The sequence below is a fragment of the Temnothorax curvispinosus genome, unplaced genomic scaffold, assembly GCF_003070985.1.
Source record: "Temnothorax curvispinosus isolate PA1 unplaced genomic scaffold, ASM307098v1 QBEX01014574.1, whole genome shotgun sequence".
In the NCBI taxonomy this organism is placed as follows: Eukaryota; Metazoa; Arthropoda; class Insecta; order Hymenoptera; family Formicidae; genus Temnothorax; species Temnothorax curvispinosus.
The window spans coordinates 71003-85401 of record NW_020224354.1 but is presented as its reverse complement, the minus strand read 5'-3'; the positions used below and the strand labels follow the sequence as shown (position 1 = coordinate 85401).

At 39.5% G+C, this 14399-nt stretch overlaps 1 protein-coding gene across 13 annotated transcripts in view; it reads right to left on the bottom strand.

The window, feature by feature from the left end:
- LOC112464784 (disks large homolog 4) overlaps positions 1-8592 on the bottom strand; it is a 252670-nt gene extending 244078 nt beyond the window's left edge. For 12 of the 13 annotated variants that reach the window (XM_025031972.1, XM_025031974.1, XM_025031980.1 and 9 more), the window contains exon 1: positions 5455-8592. In XM_025031972.1, coding sequence (XP_024887740.1) covers positions 5455-5875 — 421 coding nt within the window. In that variant the 5' untranslated portion in view covers positions 5876-8592. The remainder of the gene's footprint in view (positions 1-5454) is intronic. The other variant, XM_025031981.1, reaches the window with a different exon arrangement.
- Between the last annotated feature and the right edge of the window lie 5807 nt (positions 8593-14399).

Below are 14399 nucleotides of genomic sequence, written 5' to 3'. Positions count from 1 at the left end.
AGTAAGTTAATTGGCGCAGTTAGTTTCGTAAGGGGTGAAACTCAAGAGTGAATAGAACTCACTATACGTGTGCGATGTGGTGAAATATAGGACTCCTTGCCGCATCTCCTGCCGTCTTTCATCGGCCATTGAATTCTTTCAACGGCTTTGAATCGATTTTCCCTTAACGAAAATTTTATCCGATATCTTCTACCTTTGGTAAGCTTATATCTTATGATATCAAATATCTCTCGGTATCTCGGTAAGTCTTGAGTTTGAATTTCAGGGAGAAAACTTAAAATTAAATCCTAATTGGGATAAACTTACAAGTGATTCTCTAAATTTATTCTCAATTGATTCCATCGAGAGATAGACGTCGCAACCTTCCGATTTTGTAAAGGAACAAACAAATTTTAATAGCAGAATTTGATCGAGAAATTCAAAAGTTAAGAAATAACAAAAAGACATGTATGTAAATAAAATACAGAGAAAATTGTACATGGAACTATATAGCAAACTCGATCTCTTGCAACGTGTGAGAAATAATAAGAAAATATTTTTCGGAACAACTCTCAAAACTCTATAAACCGCAAATTATTCTTTTACATATCAATAATAAAATTGTAATATTTTAATGTAATGTGAGATTCATTAAAAAGAAAGCATACTATTTATCTGCGTACTATGCGCAGCGTAATTAAATGTGCATATAAGATTTAATTAATTTCGAGAAGTAACAACAGCCTTCTCTACGTAATTAAAAAATAATTTCAACATAAAACAACAACTTTGGACAAATGTAATTAGACTAATATGTTGTTGTTGCATAACTTACTTTACACGTCCATGGCAACAATGCGTTTCCGGCATCCGTGAGATGTAATGACCAATCGCAGATTTTTCAGGAATTAAGTTTTATGAAGCGTCGGAGCTAGTGAAAGTTCTCGGGTGTAAAATTATAACTTTTGGGAGCAGAGATCCTCTGCGGATAATCGATCGGGAGTAGCTCGAAAATTGCTCTTCTCAACGAGCTTCTTTCGACCATCTTCCGCACATTTAATCGTAACAGCAAGGAATAATAGTCATGCCTAATGTTCTCTAAAAGTTTTTAGAGAGCAATTTTAGAAGTACCTACCTGCACTTCAGTCATGGAATTGTAGGAACAACTATTACCGTGAATTTAATGTTCGTATATACGAATGGAGGAACGGATTATACAGAAATATCATGGTAAGCGGCGCGTGAATAATATTTGAATAATTTACTCGATATAATTTACGCATACATATACGCGAGATTTTGATGTTTCGCTTGTCGCAGAAAATACGAAGAAATATTTTATTCACCATCAGATACGTAATTAAAATCTCGCATAATTTACAAACGGCGAAAAATGATATTTTCTTACCGACGATTATTCTAAATCTGTTGCGAAAAAAATATCCTCGTCTCTCCCTCCCCTTTCCCCTCTCTCTCTCTCTCTCTCTCTCTCTCCCCACGTACAATATACGAAGAACTTAAAACATCCTGTCGGAATATATGTACACAGGACAGCGGTGAAAATTAAAACTGAGACAAACGTTTGAAATTGGCGCAGCCTTTGTCCTTTGACTACGAAAATACTGAAATAGCTTTTTCAGCTTTTTCAGCTTTCCCAGGTATCTCGATTACGTTTGTTGAATATCTTTCGTAAGAAGACTATTTGCAACAAGATTATTTCTTAGTAACAAATAGTAATAAATTGATAGGCATATAGATCGCGTTTTTTTTTTTAGCTACACTAATCTCTGATTTTTCTATTTTCTTTACTAACTCAAATGTTGTATTGTACTGTTTATTTGATAAATTATTAAGGTTGGATCAAAATTACTAAAAGAATGTTTAAATTTGGATTAATTTCTATATTTTATAATGAATAGTGTTAATGAATATTAAAGAGTACATTATTATTTCGCAGAAAATTGTGAAAATTCCCTTTTAATATAACATGTCACGTACGTAGAATGCGCGTTGAGCGGCTCTAGGGACGGACTTTTTTAATTATACTCATTAGTACAGCATAGCGACGAGCGTTGGTTCGCCTAACTGCCTTTATTTTCGCGAAATTACGGCATACCGCATATACATATATTCAGAATTACGAAAGAGCGTACCGCTCTTGTCCGTCACAATCGTTTAATGGCATCTAACTGGTTCGAATCTTTTTCAAGCGAAAGTTTCGCTTCGGCATTCCTGAATCAGAAACTTCCATCAAAGAGAAGAATCACGTTGGGGTTTGATAGACGACTATTTTATTGCAAATATATATCCAAGAAGCCGAAGTTTTTCTCTGTCTTTCCCCCTTGACAATTCCCTCGAATTACCATACTATTACAATCTCGATCAGGGAGAAGATAATAAACTCAAAGTGCAATCGATTCCGAGGCACCACGTATCGTCTGAATTATTTTCAGTTAGAGAACCTTATATCTACGGAAAAATTGCGTCCCGGGGCAGAAGCGGAACGCGCCGGTGTTATTATCGCGAAAGTCCGAAACTTTTTCCCCCGATCCTCCTTCCTTTCCCCTACTTTCTCAACCGGTTCTTCCGTTCCATTTTATCTAACCCCTCTGTGTCCCTGCGGGACAGCTGCAGGCTGGATGGAAGATAATAAACTCGAAACAATACGGCGACCGCCGTTCGCAACACAACACGAACATGCTTTCAGCTTTAAAGCGCGATACCGCTGAGTCGCCGTTATACCGTGGACGAGGAAAACTATTTCATAACTAGGTCGTACGTGATATGTACGTGTAATGTAGGTGCGTGTTAGTGTCAGTGCGGCCGCGGACTGATGCGAGATAAAGAGAGAAAGGAGACAATCTGCCGGGCAAAAGGGCCTTTCTTCTCCTCACTACTATCCGGAAAAGCATCGAGGATTTTAGTTACACACGTCGCGGCGTAACTAGCAGACACGCAAAAAGCGCGGCTTTGTCGGCGCGACGCGCGTGATGACTATCCAAGAAGAATAAAAAATTTACTGACAATGAGTTTCAGTTCTGTTTTAGCCCCGGTAACATCTGGTTCTTTCCTTTCTCTTCTTATTGCAATTGCGACGCATGAAACTGCATACGCAGCGTACGTTACTCCGTGAAAAACACATTTTTGATCAACTAAAATCAACATATTTTTATACCCAAAGTTAAACAAATCAGTTAATACCTTTTTGGAATTGTTCTCTAATAATTAGGTATGCATTAAACTGTCGTCAGCACGTTTTACTTATGCTCATGTAATTGTAATACACAAAAGTCTACATGGATAGACACAAATTAATCCTATGACTTTCACTCAGATACTGACAGTAAGTAACTCTCGTCACCGTCACGCATCTGTTGTGTTGTATACTTGAAAGACTACGCTAAGCTTCACAGCTATGCGCTAAGAAGGACCGTTACAATAACCGAAAACGACTCACTCATCCGTTAATCTCCGTCTTCTGCGGTAACATGCATTAGCGTCTCGAATGCTATGTTGTAGCGTTTTCCAGTTCACGACTGCCGTGATGAAAAGCCAGATGACATTTGCCACTTGCGATTCAAACACTGCAGAGTGATAATCGGAAAGTTGCTGAGACTGAATAGACTATTATTTCATGTAATGTGATTGACGGATTATGCTACAGAAAAAAAAACCATTATTTTTATTCGTACATGGCGTAAAACGAAGTAAACTTGTAAAAATAAATATTACAAGAAAGGGTAAAAAATTCGGCTAATTGATTTAATGTTCTCCAAATGGTTATTTAAACTTGCTCAATAATTAAGACGTTTCTGAAAATTATTAAATACACTTTCTAACATTAATAATTGTAACCATTGTAACTGTGTCGTCGGAGAATTTCAGGTAAATTCCTTTCGTGGAAATGATTGGCTATGCCGAGATATTCTAATTCTATATATGTATATTTATGAGCCATGCAACTAGCCAAAAAATTTTTCAGATTTATTACATTTACTTTTACAAGATTATAGAGATACATATTCTCTTTGCACTACATATATTTTTAAAAATGATGGGTTATTCTACAGAGTGTATTATTTAATTTCAATCTGTCCACGTTTACTTTTACAAAATTATAGAGATACATATTCTTTTTGCACTATATATATTTTTAAAAATGATGGTTTATTTTACAGAGTAGTATTTAATTCATTTTATTCTGTCCACAATCATGACAAAGTAACAGCTATTAATTTTAGCCATCTCCCGATTCTGTACATCATCGTCATTGGTTTGACGCATCGAGGTTGATTCTTCGCGCTTTCGCGAACATTTAGACGAATAGCACGGAACGTAGGCTTGCGTTTGCCCACGGGACAATAACGGCGTCGTATAAAAGCTACGCGTAACAAACTCCGCAACTCGTCATAATGCAGTCGCGGCCGGCAGATGAAGGGCGTTGATAAATGCAATACAACAGTTCGTTGGCTGCTCCCTTTATACGCGAGTCGCGCCGCGAACGGAAGTTCCACTCGATATCGCGTGGCGCGCGCCGCGCCGATCGGACTGTACCACTTTTTACAAGTCCTTTTTATTATCCGCACAATACTGCTCTAAAATGCACGAGCGCGCGCCATCCATCACTGTCTCATCGATAATGTTTCCTAACGAGCGGGCGCTCCGCGTTTTGGCTGCATCACGACACGTACTCGGCAAAGTTTTCTTATGCTCTTGCAATATGCCGGGGCTGCTATTACCGTAGCAAGATCGAAAAACGGAAGTGCAAGAACTTTCTGAATTTATGGCGGAGAAGCGACTGGAATCGAAGTAGGTCGTGTACCAGGATAGTCCGTGAGAAAGGGAGAATAAGCGAAACAACCGCTTCATAGACTCGTGTACTCGACGTGTTGTGACAATTGTATGTCGATAATTTCCGTTATACTTTATATACCGCAACGTGTTTTACGTTTAACAGCTCTCTGTACGTCAGTTATTCAACATTTAGTCGTATTTCAAGCTAGAATGCGAGAATGTGAAAGAGTTGCGGTCAGATTCGTTTCTTTTCTTCGAGAGACGATTTCTCTTATTATCGCGCGCTGATATTTTCGCGATACGAACAATAGAAGTCACGCACCGCCGGCTATATCCCGTACAATTCCTGCAAAAGTTTCGTGTCGTTGCTTTTATTTCGTTCCCTAGGGGGCCCGAAACTTTTCTCCACGAAGCTTACATTCGAGCGCTTGGGAGACGATAGACTTTCAAGCAGACAATTCGAAAGGCGCGTATTAAAAGAAGGTAAGCATAATGCATACGGTACGCGGTATATCTTGAAATCGTAGGTCCCAGACGCCTTGTTTTATAAAACTAAACTATATTTTACAAAACTTAACAGTTTTCTGATATCAAGAGAGTAACGTTTAACGTGTTAACTGAAAAATTGGCCCGACAGAAATAATCGATAAAGAGACATATGATATGAGAGAGACACTCTACCTTCTTTCGCCTGAACGTATCCGTGCACTTCGCAGTAACTTCCGGCCGGGCCAGCCGCTCCAGGAGTGTCCAACGTGAAAAGAGTGTTGGCGGAGGAGCTAACGTCGTCGGACATCGTCTGCAGTAGGCTGGTAGCCTGCGACAGGTTACGTTGCTGCTGGTGATGCTGGTGGTGATGATGATGGTGCTGCTGCTGTTGCTGTTGCTGCTGCAGCTGCACCTGCTGCTGATGCTGCTGCTGCTGCTGAGCGAGCATCTCCTCGTGCCGACATTTCGAGCAACGACGCATCTCAGAGCGGACACGCAGCAGCCAAACCATGCCGAAGAGCGCCATAGCAACCTCGAGACCCGCTGACCTCGATGGGTGCTTCATGCTCGCGGGGTCAAGGTCATCGAGGCTCCGGGAGCCAGCGCGACACATATCACCGACTTCAGTGCGGATTTGTCCACCTCTCTTTCTTTCTTTCTTTCTGCACCTTCTTCCCTCTCGCTTATCTTTTTAACTCGCGCCTACTTTTACAGGATTGCGATTGTTAGTTAAGCAAGCATGGAACGACGAGTGCCGATGCTTTTCTCTAATTGTGTTATCGATAGTTACTCTTATGCTCCTTTCTTGATCTCGCGATATACAGAATTGTTAGGCTCTCATTGGCAGTGGATCGTTTTTTGATTATCCTCGAAAAACGATTACTTCATCTAGAATTAAAAGCTTGTCGAATTTCGTAGCCCGTTAAATACTAATGAATATCGTTTATTGGACTTCGCTGTTTCTCAAGAGGGATCAGTGTTCACATTGGCAGCTTCTGATATTTGTCGAGTAGTATTATCCTCTTACCTGACCTAACTTCAAAATTTCTATTGCGATATCAACGTCGCCACGCTACAATTTTATTCGTTCTTTACGAAACAATAGAAACCAATGGATGACCTTGCTCACATCTCGTTAGTTTTTCAATGATTTCATCCGGTAGGAATTAAGATCCCTGTTCTGTGAATGTCTTGCCGGAGATAGAAATAGCGCGACACTTCATATTTTTCGAGGACGATTTATTGGGAGGAGCATGTCTCGCAATTACGGACAAAAGATATCAAATAAAACGTACGTGGCCAGGGATTTATCTTTCTCCCGTTTTCAGACACACGAAGCTCGACTTACTGATGACTGAAAAATGAGCAGATGGGCAAGGCACCTTTCTTCTTGAAGGCTGCTCGATAGTCTAAGCGATGCATTTGATACTGATACTCTGAAGTGAAATAAACTCGTGTAAACAAGTTCGTATAGAGATTTTATATTTATAGTTCCCTTATATAAAGGAACTATCTCTTATTTCATTTTATAAATCCTTCCAAAATTTAAAGATTCGAAATCATTGAATAATTTCAAAGATCTGTATAAACAAAGTAGAAAGGTAGCTCCTTTTGTTCGACCAATTCTTCTGCAAGTTGAAATGTCAAACAATCGATGTCGAATACAAATGTTTCTATTCGCTTGAGATTTATTTTATTTCATTTTTTCGGTAAACGTTATCAATTAGGTAGCACTTATTCGATTAGAAGGGAAATAGCTGGTAATTTCCTAATTTACAATCTGCTTTTCTTCCTGGCAGAGACAGAGAGAGGCAGAATTTATTCAAGCTCGGGACTTCCGCAAATACCAGAGCGAATCAACCAAGGCACCGGTTCTTCCGAGTATCGACGACGAAGAGGATGAAGATGATCGATACAGCCTTAATACGGAAGGAAGCTAAGCGATTGGTCCCGGGCGCACTCCGACGACGATGATACTTTTATAAAAGTACAAAAGACGTCCGTCCACGAGTGGTCGAGGACGTGGATTCTCCCATATTTCCCAGGAACTATCCCGTGATCATCGCCCGTTTCCAGGTCCTGGCTACGCTTCGCTCTTCCAATTTTCAGCGACCGAGTTCTGTCGCTAGATATCGTCTCCGGCGATTCCTGCTGTCCCCGTTCCTTCTTCCGTTAGACTCTTCGTGGTCCATCGAGCTATGTGATGTTGACGTTCTTCCTCTCTCTCTCGCTCTCTCTTTCTCGTGATAGTGCTTCACTGGAAATGCGATCCTGTCCCATCGGGACACGTACTTCCGATCGCGCGGTTGTCTCACCTCTCACGCATGAGTGAATTTCGCTCAGCGTTCATCCCCGATTGACGGGAAAGCGGGACAGATGCGGGGATGGAAGAGCGCTCGATATAGCGGGCAACTTACCCTCTTCTTCGTATCTTCTTCACCCTCTATGCGATTACATGATATTTGCGAATAAAAAGGTAGATTTTCGGCCCCGCATATAGTTCACCCTTCAGAATTCCGAAAAAAGATACGCTTGACAATCATGGCGACGGCGAGAAATCAGACTTGGACAAGTGGATTCTGCTCTCGCGACTGAAGGATTTAGCTAAAACGGAACCCTCACGCGGAGTGGCCTGCTTGGATTCAAGCAGCGGCTCGTTATCAATTCCTGTCGAGTCCGAGTCTGAATGGATTCACTCCTGTCAAACTGTCGATGTACGCGGAAGCTTCAAACGGCCGGCACTTCAGCAATAACCCTGCCTTGATGATGAAAGGGCGATATTAATTTCGTCGTTTGTTCACGATCTTACTTTACGATTACCTCGCAGCTCGATCCGTGCGAACCTCAAAATGGGCATTTTCTTTCAAAAGACGTTTCCGTCGGATCTTATCTCTACCTCTGTAGCTTATTCAGAATCCTCGAACAGAATCGATTAGTGTCCGGAACATTCGTACTGTCGTGCTTTACCAAATAATGATGTTTGCCACTGAATATCACATCGAGATCGATTCTTCTCTACAAAGAAATCCTTTGGACTAGAATCCGCGAGTACCTCCTCTACCTGCGGGTCCTTCACTTTGTACATACGTATAAGCGGATGAGGCGTTATTCCGATGCAGTCCGGGTTGATATCCGGCGATATCGCGGTTTTCCGGATACTGTGAAAAGGAGTTTGGAGAGGTTTGCGGGTAAAAACCATTGGTGAAGAAGGCTCGATAAGTGACCGGTTTCTTTTTCTTCGGGTCGTCGATTCGGCCTCGATACTCTCTCTCTTTCTTTGGAAGGCTCTCCGCAGCCTTAGATTTCCGGCCGATACTTCTCCATCCTACCCTGGAAAAGTCATGGCAGGAACCTTCGAGCGTTACCGATGCGAGAGAAGCGTGGTCGATTTCGCTCGCGAACTCGATGCTCGCTCGAGGAGAATTTTTCAATGAGCTCCACTTTCGCAACGACTGCTCTCTGAATAGCAGACTAATCGATCCTTCCGCGCATTGATTGATAATCTACAATACCGTATTTTTCGCTTACAGTCGCGAAACTGCTGGTCGCCACCGGTAGAAAAGTTTCATCAATTATGTAATATTAATGATTGCACAAAATGATTCCTTGTTCGCGCTTGTTTGGAAAGTATTCGATTCGCAGATATTAATTTCTTCGTACTTTTAAATTTATAAACGAACGTGAAGTAAAAACATTAATAATGAAATGATTCATCAGTAACACAGAAGCAACAAATAATATATCTTCAGCTGAATAAAATTCGTGACCTCCATCGATCACCTCAATAACCTACTCCATTGCACACCGATGGTGTAACAGCAGTAGAATAAAACGGTTCTGGAGCGGGCGATCGTAAATACAGATCGCGTCCAATAAAACAGAGACGCCAGCTAAGCTTCAGAGATCGACTTCGTCGCGAAAGAGAGAATGAGAAATAGAGGAAAGTGAGGCTGAGAGAAAGCTCCCCGCGAGAGGGTTATAAATTGCGACTGGAAACGTGGTACAAAAGGGACGACAACGACGACGACAACGACGAGGTTGTGCGCCGAGCCGAGTGTTCGAAAGGGTGAAAACACACTTGTGCGCGCTCTTCGCTCGGCACTGACGCTGCTGGCAACTACTGCTCCTTCGTTAGGTCAAAATATGAGAGTGAGCGAACAAGGGAGAAATAGGATGAAAGGCTTTCCGTCTTGCAAGACGGCGCACGCATAACTGAAAGCTTGTTCATTCTGTTTCATACCCCACCGTTCGTCCGCGACGCGTTGATCCATTTCACCGCGTTATATCGCCACCGGGCGAGGATGGAAGCGAAAACACGGTAAATCGAGGCACCTAGGGCCGCTGACGCCGCACGCTCGCCGATTTTACATGGGGGATTTACTGGATCGGCGTTACCCGCGTTACCACCCACGGCGAGCTGAATAGCTCAATAACTGTCGGGTTTTCCCTTTAGTGTCGGCGCTCGCGGTGATTAAAAACGACGCTTGCCATGGCTCCGCAAGCGAAGTGTATTGCGATGAGCCGTATATTGAAGTGCCTCCATGCTATCATCAAATAAAGCACGTCAAAGCAAACGCACAACGGTACGTACATTTTACACGATACCAATCATTTAATATATTTTAATCTTCGTGCGATATTTGTGTGTGTACAAGCACTGGTTTTTTTTATACACGTTTCTTCTTGTTTTTGTTTAAATTTGTTATTTATTTACTTCTATATTTTTCTATTTGTCTTTTCAACCGTCCGCAAACCTTGTATGTTTTACGCGAGAATAAGGCGCGCGGCATCGTCGAGTACTCAAACGCGCCGAATAAGCGACAAATTTTGTGGACGAACAAATTTCCATCGCCAGGAACTCATTTGGCCGGTTATCCTCCCGCGCGCGCCCGATATATCGATTTAACGGCGAGCCGATAAACCGCGGACGAATGCGATTATGTCGGAAATAATGCAGCAGACGGCTCGATGACCGCGCGTTCTCGATGCACGACCGCTAGCCCGGTGCAATAACGCACTCACGAGGGTTCGTGTCGAAAATGGGTGGAGAAAAAAAGGCCGGTCGATTGAACGAGAGAGGCTCGATACATCGCGCTCGCGCGATGATTACGCAAGCCGATCGTATTTCTTCGCGGCAAAACGTCCGAGCGTAATTTCGCAGGCGTGTAAATCATTGGAATTGAAATTGATGAATCATTAGCCCCGTCCCACGCTTTCGAGCGGCGCCGTGGCCGCCGAGCGTTTAATCGACGCGGTCGTAAAAATTAATTTTACACTGCATCGCGAATTATTGTTTACGGATCGCCAACGATAACCAACGGCGGCGGAAATTAATATTTGTTTCTATATTCGCTTTGTATACGCAGATATTATATAGTTATTAGTTATCATAATCGGATCAGAGAGATCGGATATAATTTAGTATTATGTAACAATAAATAAGACCGCATATGGAGATACATTATTATCGCGTAATCAATAATCGCGATCGATGTTTGTTAATTGATGTAGTATTACTACAATTCTGGTATTATTAATATTTAACGAAACAACTACGTCAGTTTTCATTGCATAAATTCATTTCTATCTTGACTGGACGCCGCGCTGGACAAAAATTACTCTTTTACTCTTGGCTTGTTTTGAGACCTGGATTATTATGCCCGCAAAGTTCAAACTGTGGTAAAACCAAAAGCGGGATAACCTGATGAAGGTAAAAAGAAGGATGGAATATATTTTAAAAGTTTTACAAGGAGACCCTTTTTAGATGGAGACAACTTTACTCTCTTTCTTCATGAGCTTCGACAATTTCCCTAGCTTTTTTGCATACTTGATAAGTTAATCCGAAAATCTTAAGAACACACTAAAGTAATGCCAAATCTCAATATTTATTATTTAAAATACGGAATAGATATAAATAAAATATATCAACTTTTGTATAATTATTTAAATTAAAGTGCTGTATTTCCATTATAAAATTAATTTATAAATAAATTAATTTATAACTAAAAGTAATTTTATATGTTTTTTAGTATATGAATTACCGTAAAGCTATTTCCGATTTAATTACTTTGAATAAAATAATAAAATATTTTATGTTTATATTGCCATAGCTGAAATAAAAAGCGCCAGTATAAAATACGATTATTATTTTAATTTCAATGGATAAATATTTACTTTTAGAGAAATAGTAACAACCTCTTTTTATGTCTCGTGTTCAATTGATCGAGATATCGATTTCAACAAAACCGCTTAAGCTACCAAAATAAACACATATTGTTATACAATTTTCATCTTATAGAGAACTTAATTCGTAAATGCAATGGACAAAAAAAATAATGAATAGAAATTAACAGGATAGGTATCACATTTAATGCAAATTCTTTAGCAACATGTGTGAATGTAACGTGTTTCGATGTTTGTAACGAAAAACGAACTGCTGTTTTCGGGTAGTGAAAAAGGCTCATGATGACACGCGTTGCTGGGCCCGCTAATAGCGACTACGCATTTTGGAAGTTTTGTTTAACCCATGCAACGGCTGGGCTAGCAACGAGCAGTCCGAAATGAATGCATCAAAACCACGCCACGTATTGAAAAACGTTACGCACAATTCAGGCAATGTGTTAAATAATTTTATCTCTTTTTCACCTTCGTATTTCAATCGCGACACCAGGCATGTGTAAATAACATCATTTAAACACCAGTGTAATTGCTCGCTGCTTTTACAGTCGATGGTCGCAATGTAGATTTTATGCACAACGCATACAAAGTATTCTAAAATGTTTATATATTTTAATAGAGGTGTTTTATAATAAACAGTTCTACGTGTTCTAGATTATACAAGGTAAAATAAATAAAACGTTTATTAGAATACGTATATGTCTGTTCAAGACAATGGTGCATATGGAGACTGTAAAAAATATCTATAAATATACAATCGCAAAGAAATTATTGTTAAAATATATATCATTTAATTTTGAACCTGTAATTTCATCAATCGGGTATAAAAAGGCAAGTTTATTTATCCTTTCATTACTTTCATCTTTAGGAAGTTTAAAGAAATATCAAATGACTAAAGTTAATGAAACTAATAAACTAATATAAACTGGTTACAAAATACGATGATACTTTAAACCTTTTTTGGAAATTTTCCCTTTTCACATAAAACAATAATAAATACAACGTATAAAAGACAATGTATAGCAAAGATATTTATTAATTTTCAGTGATTAACTTTTTACCAATTTTTATTTGCAATTACACGTAAATCCGACAATGTAATTTCACTCATAAGTAATTCGTCGTAAATGTTTGCGATTCCAATGTTATTAGAGTAAGTGATTCCATTCTTATTGAGAGACATAAATCAAATCTAAAATATCAAAAGAACGCAATCCGATATCGTTTTGAAATAATCACAAATGCGAAATTATTTTCATATGTAACGTACTGATATTTTTTTCTTAATTAAATGTACATTATACCAATATTTTTGCGTACGCGTCGAATTGTAAAATGTCGAGACGTTATAGATCCGTTTTTTCTTTAACTGTTCGCCGAGCCCGATTAAACTCGTCTCTCAACGCCGTTTTACAATCTCCTTGCAATCCTTAAGCGTTCCGTAATCGTAAAAAAGAAATTTATCGGATAGGAACGAGCGTCTCTGTCGTTTCCAATTTCCTTTGTGGGTTGTGGCTAGGGGCACGGTGCCACATGGAGCGCGCCGTATAGATCTAACGAGCAACTGTAAGGGCGAAGTGAACTCGATGCAAACTTGATGGCAGGGCAGGTTGTTCCAAGCGTGCTCGAAAACGTGGGTATGGGGGTAGCATACGGGTAGTATAATGCAGATTCCGGCACGCGATTACAGCGGTTTGTGCAAGCAGTACAAACAAATCCACGAAACTTGCGCGTGCCCTTTGACGGTCATTCGCACGTTAATAATTTTTCAACAGAACAACCGCAAGCGAACATAGCAAATGAAAGGCGGGACAAAGGATTTTACAAGGATTTTCGTGAAGGAACGTATCGTCGATTCTGAAAGGATTTTGCAATTTGATAGAAAGAGAGAGAAGGCAGCGTTACCTTTTTTACGTCGATCGATCATATCGTGACAGGGCTTTGAGTATCCATAAACGCAATCGAATTCTGTAGTTTTAAACGAAAAGTGCAGTTTACTATTTTCGTGATTGCACTGGTCGACAATTTTGATGTAAAAATTTGTACCTTGCTTTATTTTTGACTTTTTTCCATTTATTTACACGTAAATAGATCAAACCATGAAAAACATTACTTAGCTTTAGTTCAAGAAATACAGATTATACATATAATAATAAAAAATTGCATATTTAAGATATTATTACGTTAACATAATTATTTTCTGGCAGTTCTTTTGTATCTACTTTTTCCTCAGATTTATTAACTAAAAAATAATTTATTTTCTCAACATATCTTGCCAGTCAAAGTTGTTTAAAACCTAATTTGAGTGCTTTTGGTTGGTTCGCCTCTTGCAGACTATTTCTGAAGTATCCCTACAGTCGAATAGTAATCTACTAACATGCAACGACTCTTTCCCTGTTATATCTTTTCAATTACCGAAATATCTTGGTAAAAATCACTTATATCTTATTTCTCATATTAAATTCATATTATTGATACTTACAATTAGTGTATCATTAAAAGTTGAGATTCAATTTTTATTGACATATTCGTTACCGTTACAGTATCAAAAAGTTTATAAGAATTGACGGTTTTGGTGCAGGAGACATTTTCATTGTTGATTAGGGTTATTTAAGATCATAATTCAGATAATCAAATCTATTATGAGCGAATAAACGGAACCAGCATATTTGCTTCATCTTAAAAATTGACAAGTTTGTGCCGTTTCACATTTTTCCGGAATATATTTTTTAGCATGTTAATATCGAGAATATTTCAAATGCTTTTGCTTTCGCGTAGAGAGGTGTATTAAAAGAGTAAAGTAAGGAACACATTCTTTATAAATGAGTTTGTAGTAATTTTCGGCCAAGTAGCTTCATTCCCGAGGTTTTACGTAAGCAAAGGGAAAGACGAGGAAAGGCGAATAAGAAGCGAGCCGCCTTCATTCGGATTAAAATGAGCGGAAAGAGTGTGCTTTTCAG